Source organism: Diachasmimorpha longicaudata, chromosome 2 (genome assembly GCF_034640455.1).
Source record: "Diachasmimorpha longicaudata isolate KC_UGA_2023 chromosome 2, iyDiaLong2, whole genome shotgun sequence".
Classification (NCBI taxonomy): Eukaryota; Metazoa; Arthropoda; class Insecta; order Hymenoptera; family Braconidae; genus Diachasmimorpha; species Diachasmimorpha longicaudata.
The window spans coordinates 7,416,468-7,440,985 of record NC_087226.1 but is presented as its reverse complement, the minus strand read 5'-3'; the positions used below and the strand labels follow the sequence as shown (position 1 = coordinate 7,440,985).

General features: G+C 35.7%; 3 protein-coding genes across 4 annotated transcripts in view; 2 read left to right on the top strand and 1 right to left on the bottom strand.

Annotated features, from left to right (window-relative positions):
• Positions 1 to 4,680: 4,680 nt before the first annotated feature.
• On the bottom strand, positions 4,681 to 23,963 carry LOC135171927 (coiled-coil domain-containing protein 137). 2 transcript variants are annotated; one of them, XM_064138375.1, is made up of 5 exons: positions 23,483 to 23,963; positions 22,440 to 23,076; positions 22,039 to 22,316; positions 20,028 to 20,340; positions 4,681 to 4,875 (listed from the first exon to the last, which is right to left on the bottom strand). In XM_064138375.1, the coding sequence occupies exons 1-3, from the start codon at positions 23,557 to 23,559 to the stop codon at positions 22,119 to 22,121; spliced, it is 912 nt and encodes a 303-aa protein (XP_063994445.1). In that variant the 5' UTR covers positions 23,560 to 23,963; the 3' UTR covers positions 4,681 to 4,875; positions 20,028 to 20,340; positions 22,039 to 22,118. The 2 variants fall into 2 exon arrangements, with proteins under 2 accessions (XP_063994445.1, XP_063994446.1); XM_064138376.1 differs by lacking the exon at positions 20,028 to 20,340.
• Positions 10,234 to 24,518, top strand: part of LOC135171911 (protein MEMO1) — a 37,096-nt gene continuing 22,811 nt past the window's right edge. Inside the window, exon 1 of the mRNA XM_064138373.1 lies at positions 10,234 to 10,431. Coding sequence (XP_063994443.1) covers positions 10,372 to 10,431 — 60 coding nt within the window. The 5' untranslated portion in view covers positions 10,234 to 10,371. The remainder of the gene's footprint in view (positions 10,432 to 24,518) is intronic.
• Positions 20,325 to 21,773, top strand: LOC135171953 (BLOC-1-related complex subunit 5). The gene has a single exon (XM_064138377.1). It carries the CDS (start codon positions 20,882 to 20,884, stop codon positions 21,659 to 21,661), a length of 780 nt encoding a protein of 259 aa, XP_063994447.1. The 5' UTR covers positions 20,325 to 20,881; the 3' UTR covers positions 21,662 to 21,773.

Genomic DNA, 24,518 nt, shown 5'->3' with positions numbered 1-24,518 from the left:
TATACCGTTCATATATTTATTGGTGATTCTGAACCCAATACAGGCAACGGTTGGAGCCTGGCCACAGCTCTGGTCGTAAATCTGGGCCAATTTCGGGCCGAATGGTCAGCCCAGAATGCGGCCAAAGTTCGGCAATAGGTCTGGGCCAATTTCGGGCCGAATGGTAAGCCCAGAGTGCGGCCAAAGTTCGGCAACAGGCCTGGGCCAATTTCGGGCCGAATGGTAAGCCCAGAGTGCGGCCAAAGTACGGCGACCGAAGTCTGGCCAAAGTTCGGTCCCAGGCCTGGCCCCGTGTTATCATCCCAGGGTCTAGCCAAGTTCGGCGCGAGTTTGGCTGGAGCCCGGGTGCCGAGCTACGGCAGCTCGGCGGCCGTGCTTGTACCAAGGTTGGCCCATTCGTTTTTTCCTACCTGGGCTTTTGCCTTCTTCCCTCCCCTTCCTCTGTGGTACCCCGGTACCGACTTTTACCCCAACTGCACTGCATTTACACAAGGGTCGAAGGAAACCATAGAAAATCCCTACCGTACAGGCCGGCCGGTACTGCAGGGCCCTAATGTACCCTTCTGTCACACTGACTAGAAAGGTACACTGGTTCTACCCACTCCCCACCCACCCCACTCGCCCAATCATTACAGCCGATTTAAAACTGAAACCTTTTTGCATCTATTTTTTTATAACTCTAATTGAAAAATTCCATTTTCGATGAACACGTCACGTCGCCGTCTGCTAGGCCTGTCATCCCATTAGTGAAAAATGACTGAATGTGTTAACAGCAGACGTCAACGGGGCCATTAGATTCAGGAATAAGCGTAAAACGATCTCTCGACAATTGTGGCACTAACGTGAATGAAATTTCTCCCCTAAAATGCATTATCTATTAAAAATTCTAACTCAGTGGCGCACCGAAATGTTCGAATTATGACAGTTCCCGTAACTCATAAAATGATACTTCTCCCGTGCACGCACTTGCAAACATATTAAAAGAGGAATAATTTGAACATTAACAATTTCAAAACCGGTCTATAAAAGCATAATTTATAGTCTTTGCGGCAAACACTGATGATCATTCACATAAGTAACAAAATAACCAGTGGCTTACGTATTTTTAGATTTTATGTTCATGAATCATAGAACAGTTCTTTTATGACTTGCAATTGTAAGAAACAAGCGGGGCATTGCTACTCTTGATACAGCCCCTTCTTGAAAATAAATTAACTTAAATAAATGTACTTCCGAATGGTCATTTTACACACAATCTTTTATCTTATATCACCTATCAATTTATATTCTCTTGTTTATTTGAAATACATTTCATCATTTCCCTGATTTCATTATTTCTCTCTATTACTTTTCCTCTCATCTTTGAATCCAGTTAAAAGCCCATCAAAGCAATTTTCCACCCCTAATTTCTCCAACCTATCATGGGGTATAATCCGGTAAAACGAAAAGGAAAATTCCAAAAATTAATGTAAGAATTATTTAATCAATACTGACGCATAGAATTAACATTGACAATAACGCCGGAAGAATCAACTAATATCATTAACATCAGTCATACATTATTCGCAATATTGCGCATATAAAATAAAATACTAATAATAATGTCGATATTATTATTTTCAAACGTAAATTATCCATTAAAATACCGCACAAATAAGCGAGCATTCTAACTCACGCCCGGCCACAAATATTCCAATTATCATAGCTCCCCCAAGTCATAAAATAATTCTTCCCCCATACACACATACTCACAAACATATTCCAAAAGGAATAATTTAAATACTGTGTGATGTCGAGCAGTTGGGCGTAAGGAAGGGGTTAAAGTCTCGCTACGCTCAGACACGTGCCACGTGCCATTATGCAAGATGTATAATAGCCCCAGTGACGACGGATGGACGAGGAGTTCAGGATAAAAAGTGACAGGAAGAAACATAAAGCAAAGATGTGGCTCTAAGAACATCCAGATAGCTTCTACCTAGGTTTTGAAAAAAAAAAAAAAAGTTCGTACCTCCGTGGAGCGCTTCCTTCTTTCAAACGGCGAGGATTATCCGGATGATTATTTGCAATGCATAATTTACGGTTCTTACAGAGAGTACTAAAGAGTATTCATACGAGTAATGAAAGAAACGGTGGATTACGGATTTTTAGCTTTTATCTTTATGATTCACAGATGGTGTTCTATGACTTGAAAATTCTAAGATAAAATAGTCGAGGAAGGAATAAATTAATTGATTGAAACAACTAGGATCCCAGGGTAACACACCGGATCCTGAATATTAATGAAAAAAATAATAATCACTATCATATTGGCTTGTCGATAAATAAATTGTTAATTTTTATGGTATGAAAAGTGAATAACTCAACTTCAAAGGAAATAAGATACAAACTCGTGAAGTATTTGATTATTTTTAGGGTTAAAACATTTTTTTAATTCGATAATTATGGCGCGTCATGCTAAGTTGCTGGAAGCTAACGGCGCACGGCAGCGCGCAGATCATTCTCAATGTCCCTAAATGTATCCTGAGAAATGATCTGATGTGTTTTTTTGAAATAATCAATGATCTCTCGGGGATCTCACCGATTGCTATTCTCCAAGTTAATCCTTGGCGTAAGAGGAAGATATTCGTAAAATGCTCAGTACTCCCGAGAATTATAGTACAGTGAAAATAACACTGTCAAAGAATCTCAGAATATTTAATTGTAACATCAATCAGACGATTATATTATTCATATCCGCTCCAGAATTTTACAAGAAAAATGACATCTTCGTACGGAAATATTCTAAAAATACGTTCGATTGAATTACCAATAAGTTGATCAATAGTCCTGGAAAATATTCTATCCCCATTGGATAAAATCATATCACCAAAAAAACTGAACTATTTCCAATCGAATCAAACTATTTTCATTCCCTTGTTTGAATTTTAAAAAGTACATACCCCAAATCCAAAATGGAATGTCTCATTGGACGACACTCATAGCACGTAATTCAAAGTTATTAAAAGCTAAGGACGTGCGACAGCACGACCATCGTGTTCTGGTAAATAAAATAATATATAAAGCAACATTGTTGGAAGCTCACGAAATGCGCCTGAGCAGGATAGAGTAAATTCGGCAATGTTGGAGCCTGAATACGGTAGCATATTCACGCGAAAGTGGGTTGCCAAGGGTGATTAGGCTAGAGTTAATTTAAGAGAAATATTGATATATTTTATTGAGTGATAATTTAATATCAAAAGGCCTCTACTTAGTGGATAAAAACATGAATCACATGTGGAGTTAGTTGCTTTGTTATATTATATTAGAGAAAGACAATCAGTTCACTTTCATTTCTCATGCAGAGGAGGGGACAGAGTAAACTAAAGTATTCAACGCGTTAATAATATCCTCAATCACAAAATTAATACTATTTAGTGCAACCAATAATCTCTCTCTCTTTCTCTGTTTGAGAGAAAAAAAAATGGGCAATTTTGAAAATTTACTATCATTATGGAGTGATTGACGACGGCCAATTATTCGTCTCAAGACTTCAGTCATAAACTTGGCTTCTGACGATCAGAAAACATTGCAATAATTTGCGAGACTTTCGCGAGTTTACAACTAGACCGGATGGATCTACTGTTTCATTCATTGGTTTTTTATTAATTTCTCAAGCGAAGACCATCTCTTCAATTTTTCAATGGTCACCAGAACAAAAATGAAATTAACGGAAGCTATAGTGAGTGCACTCTTTTTCCATTCATCTTCATAATTCCAGATTTTTTTATTTATTTTCATTTCATTCTGTCAACTAAAGGCAAGTGGTTAGTGTTCTTGCTCTCGAGAATCACGAGATTCCAGGAAAAAGATTATTTTTATGATGTTCGGGGTAGGATGAGATATCGTTCCTCTTAGGGGTCTTGAGATTTCTCTAACGACCCGACGATATTTTTTTTTCATTTTTATGTATGTCTTCATTTATACGGACGAATGACGACTAAATTTTTCTAAGAATTTTTGCAGATATTTGAAATGAAAAGTCGACTGAATAATGCTCAACATCAAATATAAAATGTTACTCTAATTGAACATTTTCATTCAACAATAATTCCTCACTTTAATTTAAAAATAATTTCCTACATGAATCAATCAGAAGGGACTAATTAATTAATAATTTCAAATTTTTGATCAATGCTCTTTCAAAATCAACAAGTCAAAGTGATAATCAAAATCCATAATGTCTTTCTGATAAAGATAGAATTGAGAATTTGCAATATTTTTCGTCAATTACTTGAAAAATTATCCGATAAATGGAATAATTTATTAAGTTTTTTAAATGCAGGAGAAGAGATTCAATTTTTTCATTGAAAAATGAATGCATTTAATGATAAAAATGCAAATGGAAGAAATTTAAATTGATGAGACTGCCATGATGAACGAATTTCCATCTGCCTAAAAATTAATGAATGCCTGCATCCGATTTTCCTATTAATTTTCACGAAATCATACACTCAAATTTGCATTTTCAATTGATTTTCCCGTAAAATATTAAATTTCTAGTCAATAAATTCTTTGAAATTACAACGCCCCGTACTCAGTATTCCTTGTTTAAAACGAATTTTGCCAGATGTTGTACTTGCTAAAGAGAGAGAGATATCGACGGCAATGCAAGCAGCATAAAATAGGAATTAATGTACTCACTGGAATACATGGTTGATCCATGCAACTCCACGGCGACCGCGTGTCCTCCTCCATTTTTTTAATGGGCAATTAAACGTATTACATGGCGTTAAACTTCTGAGTTAATTATATTACTGTATGCTCATTTTTATCACACTATTAATTCCACACTGTTGTTAGTTTTGAGGTTGAGTCGGCATTCTGTACCATTGAAATCTGAAAACAAGAGAAAAATCAAATCGTTAAAAAATTTTTATCCTTTCATCCGATTGTTTATCAATAGGCTTTTCCAGAATTAAATTACAGTAGATATTCCAAAAAAATTATTGGCGAAATAAATATAATAATTCGTATCTTAAATTCAGGGAAAAAAAAATCGGGATCATTTTTCTCGCGGTAAATAATCGATCACTAGTTCTCACCGACAGCTGATCCAACATAGCAGTTGATTTTAGCACACACCAGGTTGCATAAACATAAAAACGTCAGATTCGAATTTCACTGTTAAGCATGAATAACGAGTTTTCAAATCAAATGTAAATACAATTCCATCCTACCCATTGATGCTGATACGAATTCTATCGAATAATATTATGGAATCTTTCAGCGTCATGTACGTAGGCGGAAAATTGAAAAAAAATATTCTAAAATTATAAGAGAAATGATGAATGATAAACAAGTGGTCGATTGCTCCTCTAACACTTACTTTTTTCAAAATTTTATAATGTATTTTTTTTAACACCCACTCTTTTCGTTCAGTTTTCAGAAGCAATGGTTTTCTATGATTCCACCCCTCCTTTTAACAATTTTGTTGGCTTTTTCTGGTATTTATTGACAACAGAAGGGAAATTTAAATTTTTCTTTCTAAGAAAGTGTGTTTTTCATCAAACTACTATTTCTACTGGACATAACAGCATCCGGTGTTTTTGCTGACGTCAACATCGGGAAGATCGTCCATTAAATGAAACGGGAAGTTGCTGAAGAAGTGCGGACACCCGGAACACATTTTCGATTGTTTTTCTCCTTCAAAGTATTAAATATTAGTCTCAATCTTGGAAAATTCCATGTTAACAATTTTGTAACTATTTGATGAGTAACTTTGCTTTCAAAATCAACAAAATAATCAATTTTCCTATTTTAAGCGTAACATTAAAAAAACCATAAAAGAAACATTCGAGTAACATTTGCTGTTGAAAAACTTTCCCAATGTTCAAAAGTCCTGGTAGTTTTTGGAAATGTTTGCCGAGAGTATGAATAATGAAATTTGAAAAAATCATTCATCAGGATTATTTACAGATTCTCACGCTTTCCACTTCCATTAGCAAAGTTATATCGCCCAAATATAATTCTCCACTCATAATTCAATAAATTTTTTCCGCCAATCGATAAGCCCTCCAGCCTTGCAGTAATGGAAATAAAAATAAAAGTTTGAAATATTGGAAATCCGTGGCATGTATGTAAATTTGGAAAATGAAATGATCATATCAAAATGAAATGAAAAAAAAGCATAAAACTTTCCGAAACTTTTTCAATAATGGAATAATTGAGAGAGGAGCTTTTGAGTTTTCCATGACTGAATCAACATTTTTACTTTGGTGATGGGGTCAGGTATAATGTAAGAGCTGGTAAAGACATCCCTAGAATGTTAAACAAAATTGGAGAACTATCAATAAGTACCTCGAACCACGATGGTATTATTTGGCTGTGAGCCAGTACAGAAAACTCGATGTGACATACTGCTCAATATTACATTTGTATCCTCGTCGAGATACTCGCACATTTTCTATTTTAGATGTATTAGCGTCACGAACGGTGGTATATCGCAAACTATAACTTCAACGTTAAATTGAATTATCAAACTTTTTATAACTATCTTGGCCTCGAAACACGTGTTGGAGATTCCGTTAAAATGTACTTTTTTTCGTCCATACAAATTTCAACGTTTTATCAGGGTGAAAAAAATTTCATTGTGTACGGAGACGAATATTCAGTAAAAATTACGGAAGTCACTAAGAAAATTCAAGTCCCCTCCACTCCGAAAAAATTCCGTACAATTTTCTTCAACCACATTTTACTCTGAATTTTTGTTGAATATTCCCCTCCACTGTGGGTTATTAATTGGACGTATTAATGAGAAAAATGTTGAGCACAAACGTTTCACATAAAAATCTAAATATCTCTAAAACTACACGAAGATAAAAGTTCGATAAAAATTACCCGGAAAGTCAAGTAATTCCGAAGCGGTCGGTGATTCAGGCGAAATTATCAAAAGACCTCGGATTTTTATGTGACGTTAGAGAAAAACTGAATCACGATCATCGCACAATTTATGTCATCGGACTCGATCCAATATTTTAGTATTACTTTGTTCAATTAGATCGCGATTTTCAGGCCCAATAAAATCAATTGTTATCTGTCACACGACTCTAAGAATACTATCGGCGTCATGTAATTAGCATCATCGCCATCACTACCAATTAAGCGTCACATTAAAGTCATATTTATCAGATAATACATTTATAGCCTGATAACATAATGAACCATTTATATTTAATGGAATCTTCCCAGAAATAACGTCTTAGTCTGCCCTGAGCTTGAAAGTTCATTGATCTATAAAAAAAACTCATCTGCTATTCTGAATGAAGTCTTTGATTTATTTTTCGCACAATAATGAAAAAATGTCATCTCGCAGAAATTGTAAATTTAATTAAAACCACTTTCTATCCCATCCCGATCCATTTGAGCGTAAAAATTATCCATTCATTACCTACAGTAACAATTGCACCGCAGAATTAAGAAAATTTAAAAAGACCTATTTCGTTAACGATTACGAGGAGAAAAACGCGACAGAGAAAGGCAGAAGATTAGTGCCGTGTGAATTAGTGCCCAATACATTTCTCTGGACAAAAAAAAAAAACCTGGGAAAATTTACACTTAATGAACACCACTAAACGTCAAGAGTGTTTTGTTCTGTAACTTTATGTCAAAAATGTGAGAAAAGAAAATAATCGTGAATTGTCTCACTGTGTATACAATAATCAAAATTCACTTTGTTTTAAAAATGATTTTCTCCATTGAGTCGTACCCCTATTTGATTAATCAACTCCAGAATTTTTACCTTCCCTCCATACGCTCAATATTTCACCAATAATTTCACGGCAATCGGTGTATAATTTCACGGTGACTGCTGTTGATTTATCGTTCGCATGCTATACCAGATATGTATGTGACTCCACTCGCAACATATATATTTTTTTTTTTACCACTGGAGAAAATAAACGCATATATTTGTGTCATGTTTCAATTTATCTGGGGCAGATCGAGAAAATTATGATGAAAATTGAAAAAAAAATGGCGAAAAACGGCACCATTTAGCCAATTCATCAAATCAGTTAATACACTTAAAGGTTTTAATCATTGACATATATTTTTTCACACATTCGAGTTAATTGACCAATTTATTACGAGAATCGGCTGTTTGCACGTCTCCAAAAATTGTAACTTTTTTGCACCATGAGAACTTTCCCACGATATTTCCCCTTACGATCACTAATTCGCTAGATAACAACCCTCATTCTGATAGAATGAACACCACCACAATAAACCTCACCCCTCCACCACTAGAAATTTCTCTAAATTTTTTTCACAACAATAGTCGTTCAACCAAAGGCGAAAAATTGTTCCCATTCACTCGGATAACAGTCTCATTTTATTCCAAGAATTTCTCAATTTATCGGTCAATTCCCAAAGATCGAATATCATCCGTGCGGAACATCTTTTTCCTCCTGCGATACAAACAAATAAAAAAAACCTTCATTTCCCTAAAGAGACTTAACGCTACAAAATTGATTGTATAGGCGTGAAGCGTGCAAATAGAGATGTTTGAAGGACGTGACAGAGATAACTTTCCTTTTTATCATAAGTGCATCAATACTCATTTTTCATCAGCTTCATTTGAAAAATCCATCGAACTTTCAACTGAGAATTCAACAAATTTCTCTTGAGGAGAAGAAATGAAGAGTTCACAATATTATCGATAAATCAATACATTAATTTGCGAAGTCTACCCCACCATCTCCTGTATTTGTTAGACTGATCAGAATTTTTCAAACTTAATCACTGAAATTGAGAAATAAAACTATTTAATTCTACAGTGCCCTAAGTGTTAAATACGTAGATGCAGTAGTGCCCTAAAAATTAAATGTTCTCTTCCCCCGGACAGTTTTCCCACGATATTTTTCCACCAGTTCTCTAATCTTCTTCTAGACTAGATAATCCCTCCCTCGATGAAATAAACACGAATGCCGCCCCTCCCCAACCGTGAATTTCTATAAATGTCTTTAAAAAAATGGCCTCTCAACCAGAGATGAAAAATCATTACGATTAACCTACATAACTGTCTGTTTTTGCATTCAACATTTCTCAATTCATCACTCAATTCTCCCAGATCAATTCCCATCCGTGCGTAACATCTCTTTTTCCACACTGCCCACACCAGCATAAAAACAAACTAATTTAGTCAATCTATTTAACGTAAAAACTGGATTATATCACCGGAATTATCAACGGATAGGGGAGACTTCCTTCCTATCTATCGGATTTTCGATGTAAATATCATAAAATCGTTCTGAAATGTTTTTAACAACTTTTGCGTCTTGAAAATGCAGCGATGCAATAGTTCAGTAAACCTAAAAATTGTTCTTCTCCACGAGAATTCTCTCACGATAGTGTCCTCTGAGATCACTAATCTTGTAGACTAGATAAGCCCCTTCCTATAAGATAAACCCCAACTCCTCCTTTCAACGACGAGAAATTTCTGTAAATTTCTATACAAAAATAGTCATCTAAGTTACACGCAGAAGAAAATTCTTCAAAAATTACGAGTTTGTTCTGTCATCTCCCAGTCAAATCAATATTCGGTAAAAATTACGGAACAGTTTCGCACTTTTTCAATGCGTAACTGTTCCATAATCTTTACTGAAAACCGTTGTGACTGACACATTACGGAACAGGTATGTAATTTTCTAAGAATTTTGATCTCCGTATACATAAATATGTCGTCATCTGGAAGAATTAAAAAAATTCAAGATCCTGGTGCTTCGGTAAATCGTTCACCCGCATAACCGTCTTTTTTTTGTTCCAAAAATTTCTCAATTTATCACTCAACCCCCTCAGATCTAATCGCATCCGGGCATAACATCGTTTTTACCCCGCCATCCAACCAAACATTTACGAGAAAAATTGATTTTCCTGAAGATATTTAACATGCAAAAATTGATTTAATTGCTGAGATGATCCTGAACTGGAAAAATGATAGTACCTTTATTTACATCGGACAACATCGATCTCGATGGTACGACACTACTACAACTATTCTACATGTATACTCATCACGTTGGCGGGGAAACCACAAGAGAACACTTCCATTTTTTTTTTTTTCAATACACAATTTTTACTGAGGAGAACCACAGCAGTAATCGTTAAAAATCCACAGGGACATGCGGATATCGATGTTTATGATTGCGTCCCCATCGATTCGTGCCAGTGAGTCCGAACGATTGAGACACCCAACGTTACAGATATAATAACCAACGGCAAATTTGCGCCTCGTATTAATTTCATTAGACGAGTTCTCACTTGAGTTATATAACGATTAAAAATAGGTGGAAAAATCATCCGGACGTAACTGTTTGCGGACGATTTCACGTGAAAATGAAAGTTTTGTGGTTGTCGATTATTGGATTTGTTGGAGTGAATGATAGAAATTTGAAGGTTTCGTATTTTCCAGTATTGAGAATAAAATTACTAATAAAAACAAGTGGAAAATTGCTGTAGTGCTCCATATAATATATTTATTTTGACTAACAAATTAGCAATACGCGGTCGACTTGTTACATTGTGCATTTACTTGGATTTCGTTTCATTGACTGTTCATGTCTCGGTATCGGTGTCTCGGTACGTTATTTTGACGAAAAAGTTGCCGAATTTCCTCTACAATATCCGAGAACGTTCAGTAAGTTTCCTCGCAATAATTCCCTTCAGGAAAATAATTTTTCTTCTTCAGTAATTTTAAAAATTTTGTAAAAATTCCATTAAATTTTATACGAAAAAGTAACGTATAAATTTAATTGAATTATTTTATCTGTTCACTGACAAAAAAATATAATTCTGCCAATCAAATATTCTTCTGACCTGAATTTAAACCGGTTTATCGAATGGGAATTTCCGTCATTTGGTTGACCGAAACAAATATGATTGACAAATTATATATTTTTATCAATACGTAAAAATATCAAAATAATGATTAATTCAATCGAAAGACAACCGAATAACATCATCAGTTTAATCCAATGAAAGCCTTTGTCGCTGTAATCTTAATTCAACATCCTGTCTAACTTAATTATTCTATACTAGTATGCACGAGTTGACACCACAATGACTATCCCCACGATCATTCCCCTGGCTCTGTGTGCTTAATTAATCAGTGAAATGACTGAAAAATGCCTCAAGAGGAAATGAGCATAACTCAGGGCCACAATACACACACATTGTCTATCGATAAATCCCTGGGTGGTTTGTAATCATGTGTGTAACACGTGTGTCTGACGATAACTCAACGATTTGAACCTCAACTCCATCAAAACCTCAATACTCATTTCTTCCTTTGTGCCGTGAAGAATGGAGAATAGTAAAATTGTATGTCTCCGGTAAATAACAGTTTTATCAAATCAATCTGTATGATAACGAGATGATGCAAAAGATTTCAAAGTGCCAGCGAGTGCCAGTCTCGATATAAAATTGAAACTCACAAATTGAAAAATACAATTGGGAGAAAAATATCTCGTGCTTTCTAGTTACCAATTAAATTTCCACAAAGTTACTGAAACTATCTCAATTCTTTGGACTTTTGTAGAGTGATTTTATTATTTAAAAATATGTTGGTTAATGATTATGTAAAATGGAAGTATAAACAAATGTTCCACACTCGTCTTGAAACATTTTATTAAATGTTAAAGAAAAAATCACAAGTTTTCCTTTAAGAATTTTGTATTTATTCTTTCGCAAAACAAACACCCAATACAATTAAAAATGTTTATTTAAGCTTCCGATCTTTTTCAAATCGTGAGATATAAATTGCAACAAAAACGACCACCTCCCCTCCTCGAAACTGCGAAAAAAAATATTTTTGCCAAATTCTAAATGAAATAACGATCAACGAAATTCATTCAATATCACACATACGATGATCATGCCATGTTGCCCCATAATTCCGATATTATCAGACGTGCTTAAATCTCCTCTACAGGACTCGGCGAAATACTCAGGTAAAAAAATTAATTCATCGCCACACACGAATAAAAAACCCACATAAATAAATCCCAACATCCAAAACGATTCTACTCACATTATAATTCCCCAACTGACTGATCAATTATTTCCAGCGTTGAACAACAACAAACCATCGACCAAATGAATAATCACCTACTAGACACTTTACCCCAGACTTCTGATTAGCCAATCAACACTTGACTACTCAAAAAAAAAAATTGTTAATGCAATTGTAATCGGTACTGCACAATACCGACAACAACACTGAATGAATTTTGTTACTGAATTTTATCGTATCTATGTCGAATTACTCCTGAGGGAATCGCTACTGCTTTGCGCACGTGGTGAACGCCGAATAGGAGTTGAAGGCGTAAGGAACGATCCGTTTAGCACGAGAGCTCGTTGCTCACTGCTACGCCAGTGTTATTGGCGTTGTCTACTTGGCCTTGCGCCTACACGTTTCTACTCCCACTTCGTTCGAGTCTACATAGAAATTTCGTGAGTACAGAACAACCACCCACCACCCCCTCTCCCCTACCCCTCCGCCGTACACCCTCATGGGGTAAAAGAGGGGGCTAAACCACTTCAATCGCGTTACAATTGCTTACAGCTACCCGAAAATGCCGGGGACTATTGCAATCAGATAACAGGAAAACACATCTTATCACTGTGACAGAGTTTGGAATCTCTATTGTGTCAAGTAATTTGAAATTTAGTAAGTGTGAAATGATGAAAAATTATTGTTTTTTCAACATGTTGAGAGAGTAAATTCTTTTTAATTTAATGGTGTTACTATTTTGGGAATATTTTTGGACGGGATAAGTTTAGAAGGCACTCAAATATTACCTCACACGTTGACTGGAGTTTTTAAAAATTCTCTTCCATTTTGAATAAAAATTTTTCTATTGGGAGATCTTACGCATTTTGCAAGCTAATTTTTTTTTATTTTCGCTATTTCCTTTGATGTTACAAATGTCTCCTTTGTTTTACATCGACGCCTGCCTTCCTCTCTGTCAATGCCTTTTGTCTTCTTGCCACCCCCTTGCACGAAAATAAATTTTGGATAAAAATTAGAACTGCAGAGGGCGAAACGTAGGACGAAATGACAATCAACCACTTTTTAGGTCCAATTTTGTTGGAAAAATTACAGTTGGGAGGGTAATTTTTGTGATAAAATTAACATTCGTCCCTTGTTTTGTCCCCTGGAGGTCTAATGTTGACGTAAAAATTCTTTCCGTGTACCTTGGCCTTGTTGCCTCCCCTTCCCCTGCGAAACCACTGAACCCACTTTTTCCCCAATTGTACTGCATTTACACAAGGGTCCAGGGAAACCATGGAAAACCCCTACCGTACAGTTGGCCGATAGTGCAGAGCCCTAGTGTACCCTTTTGTCACGCTGACTAAAAGGGTCCACTGCATGGGTCTCTACACTGGGGCCTTCTGCATAGTAATGTTCGAGGGAATCAGTCGGTCTGCAAGTTGTAAATATATTTATTCAACTTTATATTTTTTTCTGATTAGAAACATCAATTAATTTGCACCCCTTTGCACCACTTTTTTGTTAGTATGTGTTTTTTTTAATTTCAGATTTCTTCACAGAGAGAGAAAATCGTCAAATACCCAACCGTTTGATAATCTCGTAACGTTTCGACCGTTCGGGAAGAATTATTCGACAGTCAGATAATTTTTTTCGAATGCGTAGATTACTTTTACGGAGCGATGACCTACATTACAAATGTTACCTGCAATTTTTTAATATCAATTACTTGACTCGGTTCAACATTCGCTTATCAAAATTAAATGAGCTGCGTTCACCGGAATGATAGAATTTATTTATATGAAATACTGAACAATCCTTTTGATATCTGAATGTATTCCCGAAAAAATTGAAAGCTCGTTTATTCAGCCCGGATGAGGTATTTCTTTTGCTCTTGAATGAATTACTGGTTTTGGTTTACGAGACAATAATGGAACGAATACTCCCATTGCTTTTCGAAGCTTTTGACAGACACAATACGTGAAATTTCATTCGCATGATAGTCATGAATTCATTTAGTATCATCTATAAATAAAAAATACTTCATTTAAAAATTACGTGAACGACTCTTTGGAACTTTCAAAGTAGCCTTCCTAAAATCAATTAATTATTGCATATTTACGAAATTGGAAAGAATAGGATATTAGAACGGATCTTATGACAATCTTCATTGATCCCCCCACGAGCAAAGAGCCCCAGAGTGTCATTGACAAAAATTAAAATTAAACGCGGGCAATTAAAATTTCGGGTAAACCAACGTGGGTTCAGAACATAATTTCCAAACGAACTGAAAAAAAAAAACAATTTCCGATAGGGGAGTAATTTTTTCCCACGTTAAATAAAAAAAAACTGTCCGAGATACAACGTTGTCAGAACCTTCCTAAACGCAGTCGGTAACGGTAGAGTGAATTCGGCAACGTATTCCTCAAAATAACACCGGCGGCAGTTCTCCGTAGAGGTGATCAAAGTCGTCGGCACGCCGAGGGTGAACAAGTTAAGATTAAGGGATCACTATATCTCTAGTCTATTCTAGTCACAGAACAATAATTGCATATAACTTCCATTTCCTTTGATCCATTACTATCTGAAGAATAAATGAATTAAAATCGCTCGTTATATTCACTTTAATGATAATTGGAATGTTCCGCTTTCTGGACAATTATTGACTATCCTCAATGTTCAAAGAATTGAAGGAGAGATTGACTCGACTTAAATTTCTAAAGGCTTCGCCAATTCTCTCTCAATCAAACGAAATGATTTCTTCCAATGAAGCTAGAATTATTCGAGAAATGTTTAACCAAAAATCACGAAAATACAGCTTCACCTTTAGCGATTTTATATCATATTATCCTCAGTATGCAAAGAATGCAGAGCGGCTCGATTAACTTAATTTTCTAGTGAAATTTCCAATTCTACAAGCGACGAGTTGATTTTTCTAGCCAAAAAAGACTTCAGTAAACACGAGTTTTTACAAGCAAATCGTCCTGCGACAATTTTCATCGTACTCGACGAGAAATTTCTCATTGTTTGCTAAAGCATCTCTGCATACCAAATGTCCTCCCCAACCTCTGTATCCTCAACGACACGTCAACCGAGGTAATTTTTTTCCAATCTTGTCCTCCCTCTCTCCTCACCCATCCTCTCTCCCCCACCCCCCTCCCATATATTTCATGCACTTTTGTTCTTTCATCTGATTTATCCAGCCCTGTTTATTTCTGCATATCAAAGCTCTCAGGCCCACTGCCTATGTATATTGAATGAATTATTTTTTTTTACCAAACGACAAAAGCGTAAATTTGCCTGGTTATGGTGCTGTTAGATTTGAAATTCTTTGGATCAGGTTACGCTTTCAACCAGAAATAAAATTTTCTTCGTGTATGGAAGTAATAACAATTATACAAGGTACAAAGCTACCCTTTGATGCACCCAAAGGTATTCCATAAAAATTGAACGCGTGTTTAGTCATTCTGAAAAAGCAATTTCTTTCGATTCTCCCTTTCATTCATTTCGATAAAAGTTTTGATTTTGAAAATGAAATTACCTAGCTGTATGGGGATGATAGGAGGTATTCATGCGAGGTAGGAAAGTACCCTTTGATGTTAGTGAAGGTATTTCGGAAAAAAATGAACGTGGATTTATTAATTCTGGTTGAGGAATTTCTTTGGGTAGTTGAATGGGTTATCGTCCAAAATACTGACCTCCCATGATATGTTATGGAATTTCATATTGTGTAATGAAATTTCAGGTTTCACGGAAGCTTAAATGAAATCCCAAATTAATGAACATCAAGTAGACGAGATTGCTGAATTTACTTGAATTCTACAAAAACTTATTTAGATTAAAAAAATTGTTGTAATAACGGCTTTGTCTGGTGCAAATGAACTCTAGTTAATTAGAATTTTCTACTTCATAACTTCAATAGGAGGACAATAATCGTGTGGACAAGCAAGAGAGTACTCTCGAGGTAGATTTCAGGTTGGCAATAAAATCTAGTCTGGGAATGGCAAACTCCTCCCCGTGGGGTGTCTCTCCCATATTTTTTCCTCCAAGAGATGGTTTTTTTTTTTCATTCCTCTCCTCTCACGTCCCTTTTTCCCTCCTTTTTATCTTGACATGCTCTTTAAACTCAGTCCTCACTAGCATACACATCTCTCATATGCGAACCTTATAGTTTCAAGCACATACGCGCAATTCAAGTTTAATGCATCTTCAGGTGCTTTCAATGCTCATTCCAAGCGATTTTTATCGTGAAAATTGCAACTTGAAGGGACTAGCCATGCTGAAGATAGCCACTATACTGAGGTTTTGATAAATGAAAGTGCACTTTTCTCGTATGAGACACAAACAAAAACTGTTTTTTCTCAATGATACTACGTTCAATCCATGTAAAAAAGTATCTTTTCATTTACTTGTAAAAACTTCTGCGTTAACAAAATAGTATTCTAAAGTCTTTTCGTTGACAAGTAAACGAAAAGACTTTAGGATATTATTTTGTACTCGCTAAATTTTTTTTTAATTTACAATGATTAAATGTGGTATCACATTTCAAAACGACGACAATATCCCGAAAATTTTAATGATTATTAAAGTTGGAACAGCATTAAAACAAATAAAATAAAGCTGTATTGCAGAAACCCTTGTGTTCTATTGGTTGAAGTGGTGAAATGTGATATTTGAAATAACAATTTAATGCTTTCGAATTCATTACTATAGGTATATAGTCCACACCAATAGAGGAATGCATTTAATGTTGATGCAGTTCCAGTTGAATTTTGACTAGCGATTGTCTGAATTGAGAACATTATCTCTGTATTAACGAAGGAAGTCATCTGATCACTTATTCATGTAATTATTGCATTCTCTATGTGTCGTGACTTCACAACGCCAGGCTAATGGTATTAAAATATTTGCTGTTTATATAACATTAATTTGGAAAAGTGGAACATTAAATATTTGAAACCTGAAACTTATTGGGAGTTCAGTTCAAAATAGTGAATCCACATTCAATTATTAACATTCGCGGTTGAGTTGGCAACTGTAAAGTGGAAGTGAGGATTAACAGAGAATAATTTAAACTCTTGTAACACTTTTTTGACAGCGATTTTATATTGTTTTACAGTACGGATAGAAATTATTGTGGAAATTCTTCATTTTAAGGTGATCCAACGTCCTGTCATAATTTATAAAGCAGTCGAGGAATGGAAACAAATAAAGATTATGAAAATTCAAGAAAATATATTATTAACTTTCAAATTATCTTTTCATTGAAATATCAATTGAGGTATGAAATCTGCAAGTCGCCAAAAAATCAGTAAAAGGGCGCTCAAAGGAAAAATAGTTTGAGTGATCTGGAATATCTCTAAAATTGAGTCGTCTCTCAACATATAAAATTCAATCAATATCTACTTCCAATTGTCATTAAAGAATAATTTTTGTTCAATTATTTCAACAGACTGATGAAAAATTGGACATTTACGCTTATTGAATCCATGCGAAAATTGTTCGAATTATTCACCACTCCGTGTCTAAAATTAATAAATCGGACAACTGGCCCGATAATTCAATAAATTTCGATGTTTGATATGTCATTCAAGATCCAATCTATAAATATAGTTAACGCGATATCACTGTTCTGAACTAATCACGGATAATCGCAGAAGACAGTTAACGTGAATTAATAATTCTTGAAACCGAGAGAGATGTTCTCCAATAAATCTCAAATTAATTCCCAAAAATAATATAATTTTAGCATTCCCACGTAATACATCTAAGAATCGCTATCCCTTAGTAATTACAAAACGCAAGATGACACGAAATTACACATTTACTCTATGAATACAAAATGCTCGGGGGTGCTATTAATTCCAGAGACTTCAATATTTTGCTCATAACTTTAATATCAAGGCTGAGTATACAAGTCTCTCAGATGACGATGAGAAGATTATACAGACGGGGATGATTGAGAAACTTGAAAGATGAGAGTAATTGTGATTAGATGGAAGATGCCTAGAAAGCCGTACGCCACCAGAGGTGAAATCCACAAATCTCCCAAGAGAGTTGGAGTAATATTCTGTCTCCCAGTGAATTCAAGAAATACCCAGTCTTTGCAAATCCATTGTGCCATTTGTGCCCCATTTTCCACAGAGAGTCATACAATTTTCAGCCCAAATTATAAGTAATAATTATGTTTTACAACGAAACCTTAATATTCCTCGTTATTTGAGTCCGTCCCTGATTTTTCGGCATTTAAAATTTCTCCTGAAAAAGTGACTTTGAACAACCCCCTTGTGGGTCTCTCCAAATGCCAATATCTCTATTAGTGACCAGAGACATAATCAAAGATAAAATACCTCTCTATAGAGAAATGCCAAGTTTTTAAAAGATAGAAATATGTTTGGATAATAATAGAAAATTACTCTTAAAATTTCAAGTGAGACAGCTGGAAATTTTGATCAACTAACGAGTTATACGAAATTACTGTTGTTTTTCATTGACAAATCAGTTGCTATTTCATAAGTTCAAGGTTTTTCGGTCCAGAGCATTCAAGTTATTCTGTTACATAAACAGTAGTAATTATAGAAGAATAATATCTCAATGTTTTCCCTTGGATAATTTATTATGAAAAATGAAATTAAATCTACGTGTTGAAAAATAAATCATGAATGAATGAGTTTCATATTGCGGCAGAATTAAAAGAAGCAATGCATATCTATCGATTGATGGGAATACTAATTATGAATAAATTTAATAGTACGAAAGAAAAATATTGAGGAATGTTGTCAAGGCATCTCCAATACTAGATAAGATAAAAATACTGTCATTCTTTTTCCCATGAAACCCATAAAACACTGGTAATGGCGACCAGCATTGCCTCGTAAAATAAAAATAGCCTTATCAGTTCATACTATCACAACTACCCAGCCAACACTTATACAATATTTGCTCACTCACATTATTGTCAAAGTTTCGCATTAATTTGACTTTGAAATGAGTGAATTGCAAGTGTAAAAGGGAGCAGCAGTGTGGCTAACTGGAGATACGGTAATGCACATAAGATGGAATAATTATTTCTCAAGTACTACCGCATTATTCCGCATCTAGGAGCATTAAGCCAATTAATTAACCTGCTTGATTGTAATGTTTATGAGGAAAACTGATTTTGGGAGGATTGAGAATTAAATTATGTGGAAAGTGCAGGTCGACTTGAAACAATTAAGAATATTGGAGGCAATTAAGAAAATATTTTTAATCCAGAGATTAAGTATTGGAAGTGACTATTGGAAATGTTGGAATGATATAATTTATTGGAGAAAGAAAGAGATATTAGCCGCATCGTCATGAATTTTCATGAGTGACTTTTTTTATCGTCCGGTATAATCGGTGGGGGAATATTAGATGCGAAAATACCGTTCGTTCTATTTACAATTGTTATTACGACAGAGATTGATACATATTAATGACTGTTTTAATTGCTTAGTGAAGTCATTATATTATAGGAATCCAATTGTAAAGTGGTAAAACTTGAAAAAAAAATCCGACCATTGACAAGTAACTTAAGAAAATCAAAAGATCATCAGGATTATCATTTGTATTTCATCTTTACCACACCTTGGTGTATGGATTTTTAATTTTAAGGCAAAATTTTAGTGAGAAATATTGATAATTTCCCATTGGCAGAGTGAAATTTGCTTGGTTTTGTCTCAATTTGGACATTTTCGTTCAGGTGTCAAAATTAGCTCTAATAAATCCTAATTGTATCAGTAAATAAGGAACCGCAGATGAATCACAAAATCCCATTATGGTTCGTCATACCTTAAACAATGTATAATCCAAATTCGATTTTTGAGGTTAATTGAACTTTCTTCTGCTCATACTAATTTTCTTTCTGTTGTAATTATTTCCGCATTGTTATTGTTTTCAAAAAAAATCGATTGATAATGTAGACCTCGACAGTCTTACCAAGAATTCCACCCAAGAGCGCTAGCTACAATAACAAACTCACCGGTAATGACTCGCGCCCAGCACAACAGGTTATCCTCCTTTGTGGCATGTTCAATAACAACCACGAACACATGTGGACACATCCCATAAAATCGAAGAAAGCACAAAACCCACAAAATCACTCGCATTAACATATTTCACCAACACTCATTATCTCCACCGACAATTTACTTTTCACTGAAACACTCGCGACCGCACAACACAATTCACTAACGCTCTGTCCTCCATCTTTGTCACGCAAGATGGCGGCACTTGTACTATAGATGTCAGCACTTGTTTTTCAGTCACACCCGGTCCATTATTCGGGGCAGAACCTGTAAAACAAGTTTGTCAGGTGTCAAAAACTTCCGAAATATTCTTAATAATTGATTTGTCCGAAGTGTTAACGCTGATTGACGGGAATAATAAATTGTAACAGTTCAAAATAGCAACTGCAATAACACTATCGAATCGATAACCACAGGGACGTGAAGGATATGGTGTTTGCCTGGTGTTATCGATCACTCTGCTGGTGTTTAAATAAATAAAATTATCGCCTTGGTGAATAAAACTACAAATGGGATTGGGAATATTAAAACTTTCGTTATGACAAGCCAAGTGGAGTCTGAAATTTCTGTATAAATCATGTAGTAGTGAATTAAAAGTTGTGAAGACCATTGTCATCGAATGGACAACTCATTCAATTGAAAATTTCTTTATAAAAAATTAATGGGTCATCAATTATCAGGGACATAATAAAATCACAAATACATATTACAATTTATTATCGAATTTGAATGAAAGGAACGTCTAGTGTTAACCTCCCTACGGAAAACGAAAGACTAATTAAAAACTAATTGAAGTAACTGAAGAAAAATGGGTTCTGAGCAGAGTTCACAGGGCTCTACGAGTCAAACCCAATCCCGAGGGCCACTTCGTCGAGGAAAAAGCGTTCCCAATCGAGAGCGACTACCAGACGACACTCCCCCTCGATCAACAAGTCCTGGTCCAAGTATTTGTTCAGACTCAGACCTGCCCTATATATCGTACACCGTGAATCAACCCATTGGAGACTCCCCAAAGATGTCCAACAAGCATTTGTCCAGAGGCAAGAGTTTTGGTTCCGACGTGTCTCGACGAAAGTCCAGTCTAGGATCGAGGAAGATAACGACTTCCAAGGCTCATAACATCGTTGTGGTGAAGCCAGCTGTGTCTGACCCAGCTGCTGATAGAGATCCTGATTTAGTCAGGCTCCAGAGCATCCCCATGTTCCTCCCGATTATGCGGGGAACACTGAACCTTCCCCCAGGGGTGAGGGACCCTGAAATTCTCGAGAGGCTTGATCCCCTGGGGTTGTTCAATCTCTGTGCAAGATATCAGCATCATCTAAATGCAAATGCTCAGATGATCGCTGGCGAGCAACAAGCATTGTGTGCTAATATCGATGCTGAGGTGAACAGGATCATGGCACAGGCAGTGGAGAGGCAGAAGAAATTCGCGAAATTTGCTGAACACATGAACAAGGTTCACGAACTCAGCAGACACCTAACCAAGTGCCATATGCAATTGAATCAGACTCTGGAGAGTCTCGAGACCCTGAATAATCTACTGCCTATTAAGGATCGGCTGGAACCTTTCGTCTGGACTACCGGATAGTTGAGCATTTTTTAAAGTGATTCTCAGAGTGTCGGAGGCCTCACGATGGTACATTTCATCAAAATGGTACATTTCATTGTTCGTGGGTGATTCGTGTAGCCAATTTCAGTGTAAATAAATTAGAAAAATTGTTTGACTTGTAATATCTGTTTTTTTCTGACTGCCCTAGCCTCAAGAGAAACAGAATTCTATTGGAGGTTTCCCAACGCATAATACGAAACTTTTAGAAAACCAAAGAATAATAATGTTTGGAAGATCGTTCAGTTGTTGAAACGTCATCATCATCCAGCCTTCATAGAGTTTTAGTGGCTTATTGGAATGTGCATAAATGAAATTTCATTTTGAGTTTAGAAATTTCGGGTTTTCTTTGTAATTACCTGGTTTCTGGCAGGGAGATTGGTGGTCAAGGAGAGGTGGGAGTCTGGATCGTGTGATTCATTGTAAAAATACTCTTCTTTTAGTCTAAATCTTGATTTAATGATTTTTTAGCTTTCATTAGCCTATAGGCATTGACGATGTCACTCTGTTGCTTCTCCAGGATTCTCCGTTCCGCCGATGGGAGATTCTTTCGTTTTCCAGTCCTGTCGATTACAGTCGCTCTCGGAGTTGGAGATTTATTTAAAAGAGAGTTCAGAAGTAAATCAGGTCTTCCAGGCTGTAATTAATGGAAAAAAGCATTTCAATCAATTCTCATAAAATATTTTCCTTCGGACCTAATCATTCGGGCGATAATTATCCTGAATAATGTACATATCTAAACGATAAATTATGGTTTTACCTTTGTTTTAAGCTTCTCAATCCTGGCAGGTTTGATTTTCAGATCAGGTGGTGCATGCACAATGTCCCCGAATTTAATATCCTCCCTAAATTGTTTAAACTCATCAATATTCTCCTGCAACTTGGACGCCTTCTTCAGTTCTAATTTTTTCATTCGTTTTTGACTCTTGGACAATTTTATTTCAGTCGTTTTCTTCTTTTTCTTTCCAATGTTCTTATGTTTCTTCTGGAGTTTCATTAACTCGTCAATTTCGTCCTTAGGAGCCTTTTCCAAACCCTCAATCGTTCCTGTCTCAACGTTCCGCTTGACTTGAACGCCGTACTTTTTTTCAAACACAGTTTCGTTGATGAAATTCTGAGTTTCTCGTTTGACTCTATTAAGAAATTGATAAGGCCTTTCATTTGGCATCTGATTGAACACGGGCACAGCTTTTTCGGGTCTCCCTTTGGGATGGTTTGTTGACGCACTACCTCCCCCTATTTTAATTAATTTGTCTTTTACTTTTTGTGATTTTTTCCTCTTTGCAACTCCTATTCGTCCACTCTTCACGTCATCCTTCAGTTTAATTACTCTCTGGAGACTCTTGGGGATTATTTGCTCGTCGTCTTTGGGTGGATCATTTACTTTTGTCTTTATTCTGGAATAAATCATTTTTTGTAAATGCTGGAATAGCAGCTTAATGCTTTTATTCTCTATAACTTTCAGGTAAAAAAAATGCAAATAATCAAATAAACAAAGATCAGACATATTTAATTTGTGCCTCGCATTTATATAATCTTAGCAAACAATAATTCACAAGATGTCTAAGGTTAAAAACCTGGAGTTGCCAAGAGATGCTCATGTGCCATTGAATTTCCCAGAGTATCGTTACAACTGATAAAAAAATTCACCCCTGCAAGCCTTTGACAATATTCATTTGTTTTTTGTGATTCTGTCATAATATTCTTTACAACAATAACCCATATACTTAAATCATTCGATCTTCAGATATTATTTGGAATCAAAATGCTTAAAACGCTCCATAACCTCGAAAGTATACATACTCAGCCCATCGCTGTGCTCGTTGTTTCTCCGGATCCTTCACTCCCCTGTGTTTTTTGCCCGGAATCTTCCTCCCCATTATCCTCAAATATAACTAATTATCAATTATCTAAACTTTATTTCACTATGGAACTCCAAAAAATAACGTGTAGTCCTCCAAGTGTTGTGTGTACAAGTGGCACTACCGTTCTAACCTTCATTTCGGTCAACGCGTTGAACATCTGATCAGTAAGGTAAGGTTACATCATTCTCTCAAGTACAAATACATAACCGAGAGATAAAAAAGCCTCACGTGTTGATATCATGATGAATCATGATTAATAAACTAGATACCTGGATAATAACGCGTGTTAATAGAATAGGCAAATTGTGAGAGTGAAGGAACCTTTCGGAAGAATTGTTAATTAATCTCGTAATCAATCAAACCGTGAGTGAAGCTTTTAAGCAGAACTGCTCTAGAGCATATTGGCAACAAACAGTTCTGCCATAGATTTATGTAATATGATGTTCGTCTCGTTTGACATTCGATCGTCATCCTGACACAAGACTTGACTTGTCAAATAATGGCAGCGTTGGCTCGATTGATGCCAGTGGTACTAGAAAATAGAAAAGTTTATCCCGAATCAATTAAGATATTCGAGACATACAGAAGAAAGTACTCGAGTTCTCGTAGAAATACTGACAATGGAGAGGAGAGGAAAGCGAGGAGACCTATACTCAGTGAAAAGGACATAAAGGAGACAGACTCGATCGATGATCTAGTGGAACCCACGAATTGCTGTATGAGGGGTTGTGCCAACTGCGTGTGGATACGTTACGCCGAGAAGTTGAGCAAAAAACTGGCCGACAGTAATACTGACATTCAGAAAATTATTATTGAAAAAGTTAAAGACCCCAATATGAAAGCTTTTCTGTCTATGGAGCTCAGATGTCGGAAGATTTGTTAAAGAGGTTATTAAAGATGATTTATTAGGATTCTAGTAATTAACGGAGGAGTTTATTTCCTGTCCCGTTTTACTAATTCCATTCTGCATGAGG